At 46.1% G+C, this 15739-nt stretch overlaps 1 protein-coding gene across 1 annotated transcript; it reads right to left on the bottom strand.

The window, feature by feature from the left end:
- Positions 1-231: 231 nt before the first annotated feature.
- onecutl (one cut domain, family member, like) lies at positions 232-14591 on the bottom strand. Its single transcript, XM_020093497.2, has 3 exons — positions 13740-14591; positions 11947-13325; positions 232-5386 (listed from the first exon to the last, which is right to left on the bottom strand). The coding sequence occupies exons 2-3, from the start codon at positions 12989-12991 to the stop codon at positions 5076-5078; spliced, it is 1356 nt and encodes a 451-aa protein (XP_019949056.1). The 5' UTR covers positions 12992-13325; positions 13740-14591; the 3' UTR covers positions 232-5075.
- Positions 14592-15739: the final 1148 nt, after the last annotated feature.

The raw sequence follows: 15739 nt of genomic DNA, 5'->3' as shown, positions 1-15739 counted from the left end.
CATCCTGTTGCAACGGCCCTGGTGATGAATAAAACAATAACAATATATAACTTGTTGTACTGGTTATACCTCTTTTCTTGGATGACATAACCAATTTAGAAATACTGCAAGTTAAAACGTAGTAGTAAAGGATTACTTCATTTAGCAAAGATATCAGTGTCAGTGTCTGTCTTTACAAAACCCAGACAGCTTCCAGGCTAACACCTCAAACAAAGTCAGCCGAGCACAGTGTTGGGTTACAAATGAGTCATTTTTATTTTTTTAGTGCAACATCACAACAAACAATTTTCACATGAGGTATTCAAAGGGATTTTCTTTAGTTGTTGATACAAAATGTCCCACCATGATTGACGTTTAAAGTGTTGTGTATTTTTTTTTAAAGCCTTTGGTTGGTTAGCCACATTCATTAGTAAGTCTAACACATGGACAAGAATGGCACGATAAAGCATGGTGGGTCGAGTCCAAGCTGAGGAAACTTAGACTCAAATATAATATTTCCCTCAGCTCTTCCCCGTTTAAAGCTTTTTGAATGGATTTCATTAATTCCTACTTACAACAGTGGGATCGAACAGTATTTCAACTACACTAAACATTTCGGAAAAAACAGGGTTGGGAGGGGTGGCTTACAAATGTGGAAAAATAGCTTCTGTCTCCTCTGACCTTTTTTATCTTGGGGTGGGTGCTTGATTCTTGGGCTTTTTCTGTTACATGATTCTAGTTCTCGGAAAACAAGGAATAGGCAACGTTGATTACAGCAAGATCCTCCTTGCTTGGATTGTCACCTCCTTTTTTTTTGGTCTTGAGAATTGTATTTATATACAGAGCATGGATCAATGGGACACTCTAGCATACTGGACTTAAGCTTTGGCTGGACAGGGGGCCACGTTCGGCTCCTGTTACGGATTGATTCCAGCACGTTTGGTTTGGAGTAAAAGGCATGAAGAAGAGACGGATGGACAGACAAGATAGATAGATTGATAGATAAGATAGATAAGACAGACACCCTGACAGGATGGATTCTTTGGTTAAGGAATATCTTTGCCACACAACATCTCACACAGTTGAGGTAGATGGGTAAAGTCTTCATGTACACACAGGGGTGAGGACGGGAACAAACAGGGGACACTGGGGTTCACAGAGTCAAAAGACTTCCATCTGAAGACACTGCCTCATGTCAGTTTCTCAGTTCCAGCTCAACATAATACTGTTTTATGTAACATAAATACTCAGCACGCGGAACCCCACTGGTGCTTTTTTGAATCCTCTGAGTGCTACTGTAGCTCTGATAGGGAACTGCTAAAACTACCCATGATACATCACGATTCAGCAGTTACCCATCAATCTTTGGTTGTTTTTTTTTTTTTTGGTTTAAACATTATCAAAAAAAAATTTTTTTTTTGGTCTTTTATCTTTTTTATTCTGAAAGTATATATTAGCTTTCAGTTCTGCTATTCCATTATTTACGCTCCCCTCAGACTCGCTCTGCAACGGCCTCGGCTGCCAGCCTTGCTTTCAGGGTCAAGTTTCTGTAAAAGCCACTAGGGGGTGCCGCAGGCTAAAATGGCAATGCGGATCACCTGCAGCAGCCAAATGGATTCCCTCCCTCCTCCCTCCCCTCTGTACAGACAGGGAAGAGCTTCCCTGCTTGACACTGAGCAGAAGGTGGCTCAATACAAAAAGCTCTGTCTCCATTTTAGGCTTCCAGTCAGCGAGACAAAGGGAAACCTGAAAGGTGTCACCTCAGCTTTGATACAATGACAGTAGAGAGCAGGGGTCGGCAGAGGAGCCTCCAAGCTCTTTCATTTTTCATTTTTTTCCCTCTGCACAGACTCAACTGCACGCCCTGACCACTGCCCCCCCTTGCTCTCAGCATGCTTACAATTGTTGCTCATTAAAGTTTAATTCAGCTCCATGCCCCACTACTCCAACACCTCCTGTTCCTCGAATAACCCCCCTCCCACCTCTTCTACACACACACACACACACCACTACCACTGTCCTCGTTCTGGATGATTCCGCCTCCTCTCTGATCTCCCCCCGCCCCCTTTGAATGCCCCCTAAACCCCACAGGTCTGGCCGAGAGCGGACCCCAGACCAGATACCCAGAGAGGAGATGGGATGAAAAAGACCTTGCCTTTGAAGTCTGCGAAAAAGTCGATGGCCTCTTTCATGACCGCCCGTCTTTCAAGTGCACGCTGTGAAGGGGGCCCCGGCAACCCACCCCTTCCAACGTTAAAGACAGTGAGAGAGAGCGAGGGAAGAAAAGAAACAGAGAGAGAGGGTGGAAAAGGACCAATCTAGCCTCAACACTCTTTGGCAGCATTTACACCCGGGTCAGTGAATCAGATCCTGGGCAATCTCTCCTGATTTAGGCATTCAGCATTTAAAACGCCGGAAAATCAAGTCACTTATGCCTGTGTGAGTTGCAGGGGGAAGACGGTCACAGACAAACCTTATAAGCCACGAAAGCCTTTGCGACAAATTCAAGGATTCCTGAAAGATGAGGGACACTCCTTAGGAAATTTAGGGAGCCTGAGCGTCATTGCAACTAAATTAGAGATCTTCAAAAGATGAGGAACAAATCTCTCAGAAGACTTGAGAGAAAACCTTAAAGATCCTAATAAGACCAGGAACAATGTGTACGACCTTCAGAACTCGGTCAACATAGACCTAAGGAGTCGAGGAACACGCAGGACTCAAACTCCAAGAATGAATCCTGACACCCTCAGAACCCTGATGCTGGATCCACATAAGACAAGGAACCTCTCAAATCTTAAGAACCTCCTAAACCAAGAGTGAATCCTAACACCTTCCAGAACTCTAGGAACAGGACGACAACCCCAAGACCCACGTAAGACAGGGAACCTCTCAAATCTAAAGAACCTCCCAAAATCAGGAGTGAACCGTCTTGGAACTGAGACAACTGGCAGAAGGGTTTAGTATGGACAGTAAGATCACACTGAGCTGGACATAGACAGGACTGTCTGAACTGCACTGGGGAGGGGGGGCAGGTGAGGGAGATGGGAATGGGAGAGGCGGGGTTCACAACCATGCATTTCCCCAGGCAGTCAAACAGTACGCATGTTTGCATGTGACCCTGAAGGACTCGCACTCAATGGGACCTTCAGACAACGCTTTAAGTGGGTCCCCAGACACTTACACAGTCCGCCAGATGGCATTGGTCTGAACACAACTTTACAAGCAACCTGTGAACCTATGGGATGCCACATTGTTGTTGTTATTGTTATCAACATCATTATTATTGTCATTATTCATAGTGTTATTAATTATAAATATTATCACAACATTCAAACAAGCTTTGGCCTTGACGTTAAGAGCTGACCGCAGAGACAATTGCAAGAGTAAAGAAATCCCCATTATTCTACAAAAAACAAAAAACAAAAAACAAAGGCCAGGCCTCGAAGATAGAGAGATACGTAACATCACTGGGGGGTTCGGGCTGGATCGGGTCGGGTTCGGGGTTCAGGGACTCAGGCCGTACATTCAGGGACGCAATGTTAATCTTTGGTATTACGATGGGATTCTACAGCTAAAAGTGCCCATCAGAAAAAGTCTTCAGTTTCACACAGACATACAGAGCATAGTTAAATAAATACTTACAGTATATAGATTAGCATAAATAAATAACCAAATAAATAGAAATAGGGAAAGAAAAGGGGAAAATAATAAATACACAAATGCAGTAATAAATACATTGATCAGATCAGCAATTGCATTTAAAAGGATCTTGGTTTGATTTAACTATTGGCTATAAGGAGGCATGTTAAAGCCTTTCCTTTGTGGACCAAAAAATGACCTTGTACGTCAGCAGGGCTGAAACAAACTGCCCCGTGCTTCCAATGTGTTTCTATAAATAGAGCGATGTGCTTGAAATCTGTACAAAAAGGGCTGAAAGAATCACATTCCTCCATTTTCTAGACATCTGTAAAAAAAAAAGATTTCAATATGGAGCAGAGGTGTGTACAGTTTGAAAATGAGTGGAAAAAATAGGACAATGTCACTATACATTGTGTCAAGTGTACCTCTTTACCGCGGAGCCTTCGTGTTCAAAGGCTGTTTTTCATTTTTGTTTTTTGTGGCTTGATTTTGAGTCAAAAAATGGCTGTGGAGCTCACGTTTGGAAGCTCAGTGAGAGTCTTAAAGCTGGACGTTTGCACCAACAAGTCCGTTTCTGCGTCCTACTTGTTATTGATTCTGTCCGGGGCGTACAGCGAGATGCTCTGCGCTTTCCCCCTCGAAAACTCTGATTCATTCAAGGCGGGACCATCCTCACAAAGCACAGGCAAGGCTCCTGTTGACGGTAAAATGATTGACTGCTGGAAGTTACAGACGCTACAGAGCCCTCCTGATAATTCCAGGCTCTGGACTCAAGACAACGCCACACAGACGTGGGAACCATCACCATGGAAACACATGCTAAGAAAGGGAAATTAGGTTCTTCAGAAAAAAATGGCTAAGTTTAAAAAAAACGCCTTTTCTTCCTCTTTCACCTTGATTCTCGAGGAAGAACAGACGGGACCATATTTGTGGAGCACACTGGGGCAGGATTAACGTCTTTGGATGATGGTGAACAGTTTTGATTAAGATGTTACACGATGGCGCTCTCCAGATATGAGCAAACGACATCTTGATTCTTCACGTTTGGAGAGATGACAACAGATTTGAAGGTACATCAAAATATGCTTCCTCCTGATTTGTAATACCCTCATTATCTCTATTCTACATAATCAAAATAATGCAATGAGATGGCGTCTATGTAAGGGTGTGACTCTTCTATGAGTCAAATAATCTTTGCACCCTTGACTATACAAGCAGGACCTCACATCCTGCGATCATATCACTCTGGGTATCGCCCCCCTTCCATTTCAAGGAAGCGATCAACTTTGGTTTGGGAAAATGCTTCATCTTCATAATATCATCTACAATCGCTGGCTCCGTCGCTCCTTCTGATAACGAGGAGGACATTTATTACGGCTGATCTCTGCCTAGACCAGTCTATGTGCCCCCTAGCTCCCTCAGCGCCCTCCCCACCGCACCTCCTCGGCGGTCCGTCATCACGCCGTGCTGCAGGACACTGCGGAGGAGGAAATGCTGGAGCCTGAGGAACCCGTGGAGGAAGGACGGCCCTCATCTGCCCACTTGTTGATGTTGCGTCGGCGGGCGTTCATGAAGAAGTTGCTGACGGTGGAGAGCTCCAGGCCCAGCTGCTGGGAGATGGTAACTTGCAGCTCTTTGGTCGGGCGGTGGTTCTCCCTGAAGATGGCCAAGAGTGTACGCCGCTGCAGGTCCGTGAACACCAGCCTGGTGCGCTTTGGGCCTTGATTGCGCTCCAGCTTGCTCTGCTCCTGCTCCTTCCGCTTGCAGGCTGCGGGCAGACGGATGAAAGATAAATTAAAAAAGGAAAGGCGAAACGGGTTAGCTAACAGACTGGCAGGCTAACTAGGACAAATGGATTAAGCTGAGGGAAAGTGGATTTGTTGAAAGAAAACAGATTAGCTAAGCAACTTTGATTAGTTAAAAGAGATGAATCAGCAGCTTGCTTCATTGTTCTGTAAAGGAATCAAGATGTGGAACCTTTCACATCTTATTGCCAGTGAGCTGCTGTGAGGCTGCTGGGATAAAACAGATAACTACGTGCAGGCTGCAGCTCTGAAGTTTCCCTTCATGGTCTTCATTACGACCCCTTTTTGAAAAACCGTGCTTACATAGATCTGGCTTATAGACAAAGTGTAAACTTGTCATCAACTGACAAAGGCTACGTCTCCCCCCCAAAAAATAATCGCACTCAAAGACACAAACAGGATGCGAGGATCATTTTGCAAACAGTAATGATTTTCAGCCCACGTCTTTCATCCGCTACAAGGAAAATTACTGCAACTTATTATGGTATATTATATTTTGACAGTTAAAACTATTCCAGCACTTATATTCTGGCTTTTACTCCTCCATATATGTTTTACATTTTAAGTTGGAATACACGTTCAGAGAGCGGTGAGAGAAAAATACTTGGAGCTAAACGAGAGAAAAGCCAGACACATTTAAAGATCTCTTCACTTACACATTAGCGAGATCAGCTGATCAAAAGCTAAATTGGAATTTTCCGGTATCTTGTGGCTGTATTTAAAATAAATTATTATGATTGTTGTCATATTTTAGGCAGACTATTTGTATCTTGCCCTAATATAATTTTGTCTTTTTTAATGCTGTGGTCCAGAGAGGATAAAATATTATCTCATTATTCCTTGGAGAATTAGCTCCATGTCAAAGTTGGCCATATTCAAAGTGGTAATAGAGGTGATGAAGTCTCCTGGTAATTTGTATTTTAATGCAAGTCTTGCTTACGCCGACCAGAAAATAAAAACTCAGGGTCTGGGTTAAACATCACTGGCCGCTCAATTATATAATCAATACTTCCTCTGGAAAAGTCTCAAATTAAAAAAAAAATGTCCTGCAAAAATAAATAAATAAAAAGTGAATATAATAAAAAAGGCATTTTAGTCCAGTGAGGAGGAAAATAGCCTGATGTGTGTGGGTTGAGCTCAGATCCATTTTGAGAATCAGACGTGCATTTTGAATTCAGGCTGCATGTTCCTCTGCATATCCATCGCTGAACCTTTCACCTCGAACACGCTGTAATTCTGTATTTACAGGAAACACAACACCAACCTCTGCCTTTGTGTACTGAGCCAACTACCCCCCCCCCCCCCTCCCCTCACTCTCTCTCTCTTTCCTCTCTCCATCTCCCTTGACTTCCTCTCTTCCCTTTACCTTAGTAGACACTTCAACATCATTAGTTTCTCATAAAAGTCATTTACATGTGGCGGCAGTGAGTGAGCAATAATCACTTTAGGGGGAACTAATTTATTTTCTATTAAAGGCGGGTTACGTCAGGGGTGAGTGAAACAAGCAGAGTCGGCATTGCCCCGGGTGTTTAGAAGCCTTAAGTGGACTGAAACATATTTGGGGGAGTCATGCAATTACCTAAATGCACACGCACTTTAAAGAGGTTTCAATCAGCGCTGTGTGGCTGAGCGACTGTTTTGCTGATGGTATCAAAGGCGTTTCTAAGTGTAAGCATTGGTGTATGTGCACTCAACACGCACGTGCATGCCAACACACACACACACAGTAGGGAAGGGATGGATGGACTTGTGCCGACAGTAGACTTTTAATACCAGCCAGCAAACTGGAAACAAAAGTGTCCTTTCTTTTTCTTTTTCCTGCATTAATTTGGCCGTGCAACACCTACTTTATTTAGTAAGGAGCTAAATATTTGTGAAATAACATGCTCTCACATTAGCTCTTCAGAATGAGCGCTGAATAATTTTACATTTTTGGTATTAAACTGTAAAAAAAAAAAAAAGAAGAAGCTATTTTACGTTTTATTCTTTCACATAACAGTGTCGACTACTATGAATGGGAAATGCAGAATCTAGAATTAAAGAAAAAAACATTTAGTTTTTAAAATCTTGACACAAACCACTGGAAACACAGTGAAATAATCCTGCTGCGATGCCAGACTTCTTCACTTGCTCTAAGAAAACAAGGTTTATGAACTCTGTTATTGACTCTATTATTGATCTTGATTAGATGAACATATCAGCCGGCAAAAGCCTTGAAATCCCATATTTCAAACACACACACACACACACACACACACACACCCACACAGACACAACTCTCACATGCTACACACACACATTATATTAAGCGCAAATGCTGCCTTTTGCTCTCAAAACAGCGTTCAGTTGATTGGCTTATATCTTCCTATTGAGAACCACCTCACACAGTGAGGACCGCTGATGTTTGCTGTACGACGGCTCCTCACTCCTCCAAACTCACTGTGGCAAATTTATCTCATTAGCCGAGTGCTTGAGAAATAAAAAGTGTGACCTTACAGACGTCTTTTCCATCAGAGCTATCGTCACGATGGCAGCATCAAAGCCGGGTCCGGGGGCCCGCGTGGGTACGTGGCACCGCCGGGCTTTGATTGCCCTGACATCCAGCCGAGTTTCTGAAACTTAAGCACTCGACTCGACGTGAATAAATCTGGCCCGTGAAATCCCTGCATACATTCTGCTCTAAAATCATTATCTGAAGGAAATGTTTTGACTCGGGGATGCACTCTTGTCAACTTGAGATTACAGGGGCCTGTTAGCGTTTAGGCATCCAGAGCTTGTTTGCATTTCTGAGAGTTATCGAACGACGTCTCATTAAAATCTGAACAGGCCGAGATGTCAGCGGCATGTCAATATCACTACAAGTGAAATTTCTTGTTTTTTTTCCAAATGCTACATTTTTCACAGGCGTTACACCATCCACACACCATCAATATTTCTGGGTTGGGGGTTGGGAGGTGGGCTGCAGCTATAGAAGGTGTATATACAGTGGTGCACTCAGCTCATGTAGTAATGAAAGGAATGACATGATAGTGCAGGCTAGCTTGCTTGTATCGTGGATTTATGGCTTGTTGGAGGAGTCGGGGTGTCCTGCAGCTCTCCTCCACCTCCTCCTCCTCCTCGCTTCCATCGGCTCTATCCCTTACTGACGAACACAGCGGCGACCATTAAGTAAATGCTTCCTTATGCTGTAATCATGTGTAAAAGGCTCACAATTACCATGCTATAAATCCCCGGTGCTGGGGCTACTCATGGAGACATAAATATTCCCCTATAGGCTTCTTATGATCGTGGGAACAGCCCCTAATCATGATGTACGCCCCTGTCTCGTGTTGCTGAAACGTGATCGAAAGCCCTTTCCCTACCCCCCGGCGTCTCAACCTACACCTCCCCTCCTAGCCAGAGAGACCCCCCCCCCCGCAGCCCCAGCCCACCCCCTGCTGATTTCTTGGGCCAGGGGCTGATAGAAATTATTGATTAAATCTGTGCAGCTCAGACTCCTCGACCCACAGAGGCTGGTTAACCCCTTCAGCGCCGGAGTGGGGGGAGCTGCAAGAGCTAGATAAAAAAAAGAAGAAGCAAAAACAACAACCCTGTTTGTTTGGTTGGTGCGCAGCTCAGGCCACATCGGCCTGTTTACGATTCCTGATATGTAAATGGAATCGGCTTTGACCTTTGAGCCTCACCAGCCGAATGTGAACTGTATGCAGCGAGAGGTGGACAAGGCTTTGTGGCTTTCATTACTGTGGGGGTGGTGCAGGCACTGGAGCCGACACGTAAACCGCATTGACCTTTCTTATTCATTTAGACCTTTAGTCAAGGGCTTCAGCCATCATCTTTAAAGTTATAGTCTCTGATCCCCCCCCTCGACTTTAAGTGTCGGAGCATTGCTGTACGAGCTTTATCCTGCCTTCTTCTCCAACTAAATCCTGATTGCCTCCTCCAGTGCCTGGGGTTGGGGCTGGAGATGCATCTCATATACGGCACAGTAATCCATAGAGCACACACACACACACACACACACACACACACACACGCACACACACACACACACACACACACACACACACATACATACACACAGGGAAAAAAAACAAACAAGATACTGCAGATAAATCCAAGAGATCACCTCCTCCGTGTTTAGCAAAATGTCGCTGTTGAAAGACAATTATTTGAGGAGACAAAATGGCAGCGACTACATTCCATAATCGCCGTGCGTCCAGCCTGGCAGAGAGCTCTGCAGCCCTCCATAAATAAGAGACGTAGTTATGGAAATAACACCGGGCCGCTGGTTGACACTGAAGGGCCTTTTATGTATTTAAGCAAGTGTTGCATTAAACAGGATCATCTTAAAACTTGAGGCGTGAAGCAAAGAGCACTTGAGCTATCTTCAGACTGGGGAGCACAGGGCACCGCACATTCAAATTCCAGTCTCGATTTTGCCGATGCGGCCGAGGTGTGTGTGGGCAAGGCGTGCTGCTCTTTCCCATGGAAATCAATAGAGGCTTGTAATTAAACAAAAGGGGGGTTGGCCGGGAGAGGGGGGGGTGTTGAAAAAAACACAACAACCCCCTTCGGAAAGTAGGTTATGTAGAAAAGTGCCGAGCTGTCTAAATTGTGGCTTTGCCAAGAACTAAATATGCACTTTGAGAGAGTGTGGGAGCAGAGAGAGAGGAACATTGTCAAACATAAGCACACTTCTCTGTGTAGGGGCTTTAATTTTTTATGAGTCTGATTGATTGGCTGCTCGGACGCGGAGCACTGACTCGTTAAAATAATGTTTGTGTTTGTAAAGATGAAGGCTCGCGGATGCTGCAAACAAAGAGAGAATGATTGATGATTAGAAATCTGCTTAGAGGAACAAAGGGCTGTTTTTCCACGAGGACGAGAACGGGCGTTTTGCATACAGAGTCTGAAAACCGCAGGATTGGATTCATCAAGCAAACATTTCTGTGGAATTACAGATCAAACCCACACACAACCCATCTTCAGATAAGAGGTTCGCGTGTGATTGGTGTAACGTTTTGCTAAATGGAGGATGTACACATGTGCTCTCAGAGCCAAACAATCAAAGATCAATAATTGTGAAGGGATTGCAAGAGTGCACAATCATTACCTATGAACCCTATTGTGTTGTTGGGCTTAATCAGTCGAGCTGCTGACAGGGAGCGAAAAGCAGTGATCAACCGGGCAGGCTCACACACACGTACCACTCACAGACCCCCGCAGTGAGCAGAACGCTCAACACACACACACTCACACTCACTCACACACTCGTCTATGCTCATCTCATATTACTGTGTTCACTTGGATCTCCTTCTGTGCGCCGTGTATCAGATGGGCCCTGAGTCCCAGTGGAGGCACAACACTGTAACACGGCACTGTACAGCGTGCTGTTGTGTCTTCAATTCACATCCCTGAAGAATATTAAATGTCAAGTAGCGGATTACAATGTGCCTTTCAAAAAAAAATCTCTATCTCGTCAAATCTGTATAAATACTGCATCTGCAACTTGTGATTTTTTTTTTCCTTTTCTATTGTCATTTTTACCCAAGTGATTATATTAATTGAGTTTAGAAAATAAACTAAGTATCAACTAACCAGAATCCGTCAAAACCTTAAAATATATGGAATTTGATGTAAAACAGAAAAAAGGCCTCAAATGCTCAGAAGCTCTAAAAAGCCATTTTGCTTCATATCATAATTTTTTAGATTAAGAAAACTGTTGTCAATTAATTTCTGTAGTCGATTCAGCTCCAAAGACTTGATGAACCTCTGGTTATGAAAATAACCTCTTTTCGTTCCACATGTGAAGAGTCTCACAAACCCACGAGGTGCTGCCTCGGAGCAGAACGTTTGTATTTAGCTTCGCAGTAATTGCCTCAGCGACAACGTTGATAAAAGACGTCTGGCAAAAGCTCAAGTCTAATTTGCATCAGCTACTTTGCCAACTCAACTTCAGCCATGCGCTGAGCTGATATAAATCACTGCTCGAATTAATCAATCGCTCCAGAGTGGCATTTCTGCACAAATTATTTTGTGGGCTCAAAAGCGATTAAATTGCCAAACGCTGCTCAAGCTGATCTTCATGGTTCATTTAAGAGGAGGGCAAATGTCTGTGGCTTTTTTATTGTAGCTACTGTACAAATCAATAGAGGCTGTTTGGGAGCAAAGTAAACAAAGGAACGGCACATATGGTCCTTTCTTTCTGGAAACTGTCCTCATTGTGCTGAGAAGTTCCTAATACCCAGGCTGTTGAGACAATAGAGAATCCAGTGGTACATTCACAGTGTGTGAAGAAGGGAAACATCAGTATGATGCTTCTGCTTTTCCTCATGTCTCAACCTGAGCTGCATACTGATTACTGGAGAGCAGAATTTTTTTGGAAGACATGGAGAAGGAGGGTGTTTGGGGAAAACAAGGGGAGAGAGTGTCTGTTTGTTGTTGTGAATTCTGTGTAGGAGTGTGTGTGTATATGTGTGTGTGTGTGTGTGTGAGGCAGATAGAGAGCAAAGCCAGATCTTACCCTCCAGCCGGAGCGAGGCCATTCTTTGAAACTCTGGCTCCTGAAGCCAGCGGGACATCCTCTTAAAGGTCTCGCGGCCGGACTTGAGCTTGCCCCAGGGCTTGGGGTTCCTCAGGAGGTCAGACAGCGTGCCCTGTGACCTACACAGAACCCTCTCGGCGAAGATGGCCTGGGGGATGCTGTACCTCTTCAGCTCGGTGATGATCCTCTGGGCCACATCCCTGGTATTGATCTCCTCCCCGGTGGTGCCTCCGCTGCCCTGCATGCCCGGCAGCATGCCCTCGCCGGGCGAGGACGAGGCGGACGACGAGGAGTGCAGGTGCTCGCTCACCTTGGAGGCCTGCTGGCTGGGGTGATGGTGCGGTTGGTAGTGCTGGCTGTAGATGTGAGGGTGGTGGCCCGTGGCATGGTGGTGAGCCTCCATTTTATTCAACTGATGCCCCACTGACACGTCACCTCCTCCGAGGCCTGGTGGCGAGATCTCACGGGCAAAATCCGATGTTCTGCAGAATAGGCTCCCCCCGTGGACGTCGTAGCCGCCGTGGAGCATCTGACCACCATTGCCATTGGGGCTGTTACCCAGACTGCCATAGCCGTGCATGGAGGAGCCCAGGCCTGAACCTGTGGAGGGGGGGGACAGGCTTTGGGTCATGGCGAGGTCCTTGCCATAGGGGTTGTAGAAGTTGGTGCTGAGGCCTCGGTCCTCACGCATGAGAGTGAAGCTGCCGATGACGTTGCTGACAGGCAAGCAAGGGTGGTGGTGATGGTGGTGGTGGAACTTGTCATCAAAGGGCTGCAGGGGGGTCAGGGTGGTGTAGGTACTGCCGGCGCTGGACGGGGAGTCGCCGCTGTAGCCCAGTGCCGACATGGAGTGGTCGAAGCCCGGCGGACGGGGTTCAGGCTCCAGGGACATGGAGGGTCCCCCGAGGGAGGGCCTGGGGAAAGCAGCTGAAAGGTCCCGCGAGTGTAGCATGGCTCTGCCATCCTGACTGTGAGCCAGGTCAGAGTGAGTGTGGAGGGACATCTCTCCTAGACCTCCATCCATCTTCAGTTTCTGCAAATAAACCTGGATCTCTCTCTGTGTTGTTCTTCTCTTGTTATTGTTGTTCCACAGCAGGGCCAACAGTCTGGAAGGTCTCTTGTTACACCAGACTATGGATTTATTGATTTGTGAATTAATTGATTTCCGGGCTTATGGGGTGTCTAATTAATTATCTGATAACGTTAAGTACTGTCTTCAAACTCCCTCAAACTCCCAGAAAATCGAGTTGGTCGCAGCAGCAGGAGCTTGGACTGGTTTTTATTCTCACTTGTGCATCAGCTCCTCTGCTCTCTTGTCTCTTTGGTGCTCAGCAGCTCCTCGGCAGAAGCTTTTGTGCCTGCGTGCGTGAGACAAGATGATGTTAGTCCGCTGCGTTTAAACTTTCATGGATAAAGAAAAGGAAGAAAACTGCGAATAAGCTTCGACTCGTGAGATTTAGGTGCTAATTTACGATCATGCATCTTTGAAAAAAAAAAAAAAAGACGCGTGAGGGATTTTACACCACACCGGGAAACACCGTTTTTTTTTAATCACTTCAGTAGAATCCCGTGTTAGAAAAAGAAGAGATTTTTCGTTGTAATGTGAAATTAAACACAGAAGAAGCGCACATGCATGCGAGGCGCCCGCACATCACATATTTACTCCACATGTACTGAATCCGAACGATGCGTAAACTCGACACCGAACACGACGACGATACGCGGACGAAAATCACGGACATGTGCGCGTTCACAGAGCAGAACAATCCTACCTTTTTTCTTACTGTCCACTTCTCAGAGCGCGTCCGCGGCTGTTGTCCGTCCTGAGCATCTCTCCGACTGTGTCGCCGAGCAGCCCTGCAGATTCACACAATCGGTGCGCTGCGCCCCGGGGTGCAACATTCATCCAGAGCCAGAGCGCACAAAACCATCTGCGGTCACACGCACGTCCTCCCTCGCTTGCTGCCTTTCGTCCCCTCTTTGTTTTCCACTCTCACCCCCAAAAAACAAATCTAGTCTGGTTTTCTTTCCCTGTCTTGTTTTTTTCCGTCTTGCTCCACACTAGCAGCTCGCCTCTGTTTCTTTCATTATCTCGTGAGATTTTCCTCCTCCTCCTCCTCTTCCCTCTGCTGCCACTTCATCGATCTCACCACCAACTCTTTCTCCTTCTCCTCCTCCTCCTCCTCCCCCTTGCTCACATTGACTCTCTGCTTTCAGTGCGTCACGGCCTTAAAAATCTGACAGATGTGCGATGAAATTCCGTCTCCAATTAACCCTTTCTCTCCGGGGCTGGGGGGGGTGACGGGGCGGGGGGGTGACGGGGGTGGGTGGGTGTAGATGATGCTCCCCCTCTCACCACCCCACAGGTTAAGCCTTCTTCAGCTGATTGCACGCACAACTTATGAATTATGTGCGCACATCCCGGTCATTGTGCTGCGCTGGGCCGTTTACTGCTTGTGATCAATGGGTTTTCACAGACTGCAGCTAATGTCGCGTTGTTCTTCTTTATGTAACAAGTGATGCTGCTGTCACAGGGGGGGAGGAAATACGTGTAACATGGAATGAGCTGCAATGCACACGCATTTCATTTTTTTTTTCTTGTATTATTGGCCTGTTTTTTTTAATGGCTTTAACTCTGATTATTCATTAATAACATCGGTGCATGAGAAGCTGTGCAGGTCCTGGGATGATTAAAAAACTAAATTAAGTGTGAATATGCTATTATGGGAATCGCCTCACTAACTTATCGACTGCGGAATAAAAATCTATCCATTCGCTCTGTGCTCTTCGCCACCTTCCTCATCTTCCTCATCTTCAGCACCAGTTTGTGTGTCTGCTTTCTGTCTCACTCGTCTTGTTGGTTTATGGGTCAAATGTAAAATCCCACTTGTGATGAATAAACCCAGTGAAGTGTCGCTCGTGTTCGTCCCTGGTCTTAATCAGCGGCTCCAACACTTGAGTCTGGAAAGTCCCTCAACGACATCAATGCGACCCCCACCCCCCCCCCCACCTACTCCCGGAAAGAAGAAGACCCTCAACCTGCTGCAGCACTGCAGGCCCGGACAATCCTACGCGTGCACGTGAGCACACATGCATGCGCAGGATTGTCCACTGAATGTAATTTTGTGTAAACTGCAAGTGTCTATATGCTACTTCTGTGCGTGCACACTTATCCATTTGCGCGCATGCACATGAGACAAGTGTCCATTTATGAGCGCGCTGGCGCCTGTGCGTGTTTCTAAGAGGTATATAAATACACATCTAGTCTGCATGGCCAGGCCCGTGCGTGTGTGCGCGCCGTCGGCCTCAGAGAGGATCAGGGAGGCAGCGCGCATACTAATCATATCTGTCTGTCAGTTTAATTTTCAGAGATGAGCAGTTCTGGCGTTTGGAAACAGCGGAGCGGTGCGCGGTGTGGGACCGCCGGCTTCCCGGAGCAGATGCTGCCCTATCGATCCGCCCTGCGCGCAGCCAGCACGGAGGGATGCGTGTATGGCTGGCGAGTAGCTGGAGGTAAAAAAATGGTCAACGGCTACAGAGCAAAAAATAAAAGGAGGTCGGGGTGAAAGTTCACCTTCTGTGGCTGCAAAACCCGAGAAGTCAGGGCTGACACCCGAGCTGCGAGGCCCCCCAACTTTTTACACTGCGGGCCTGGAGGGGAGCTGACACCCGGAGGGGAGTTCAGACTCTGGGTTTGGATTCGATATAAAAAAATACTGGAATCATCCTCCTGTTCTGCGTAATGAGAAAATGTTGTTGATAAAAATAACAA

This window comes from Paralichthys olivaceus, chromosome 13 (assembly GCF_024713975.1).
Source record: "Paralichthys olivaceus isolate ysfri-2021 chromosome 13, ASM2471397v2, whole genome shotgun sequence".
Classification (NCBI taxonomy): Eukaryota; Metazoa; Chordata; class Actinopteri; order Pleuronectiformes; family Paralichthyidae; genus Paralichthys; species Paralichthys olivaceus.
Note: the sequence above shows the minus strand (reverse complement) of the source record. Positions and strands in the feature narration are given on the sequence as shown.

Excerpts from the sequence above, each read along its gene's own strand:
- onecutl (XM_020093497.2), bottom strand. The coding sequence starts at position 12,991 with ATGGATGGAGGTCTAGGAGAGATGTCCCTCCACACTCACTCTGACCTG. Across the intron at positions 5,387-11,946 it reads GGCCTCGCTCCGGCTGGAGG|CCTGCAAGCGGAAGGAGCAG; the intron begins GTAAGATCTGGC and ends GTCTGCCCGCAG.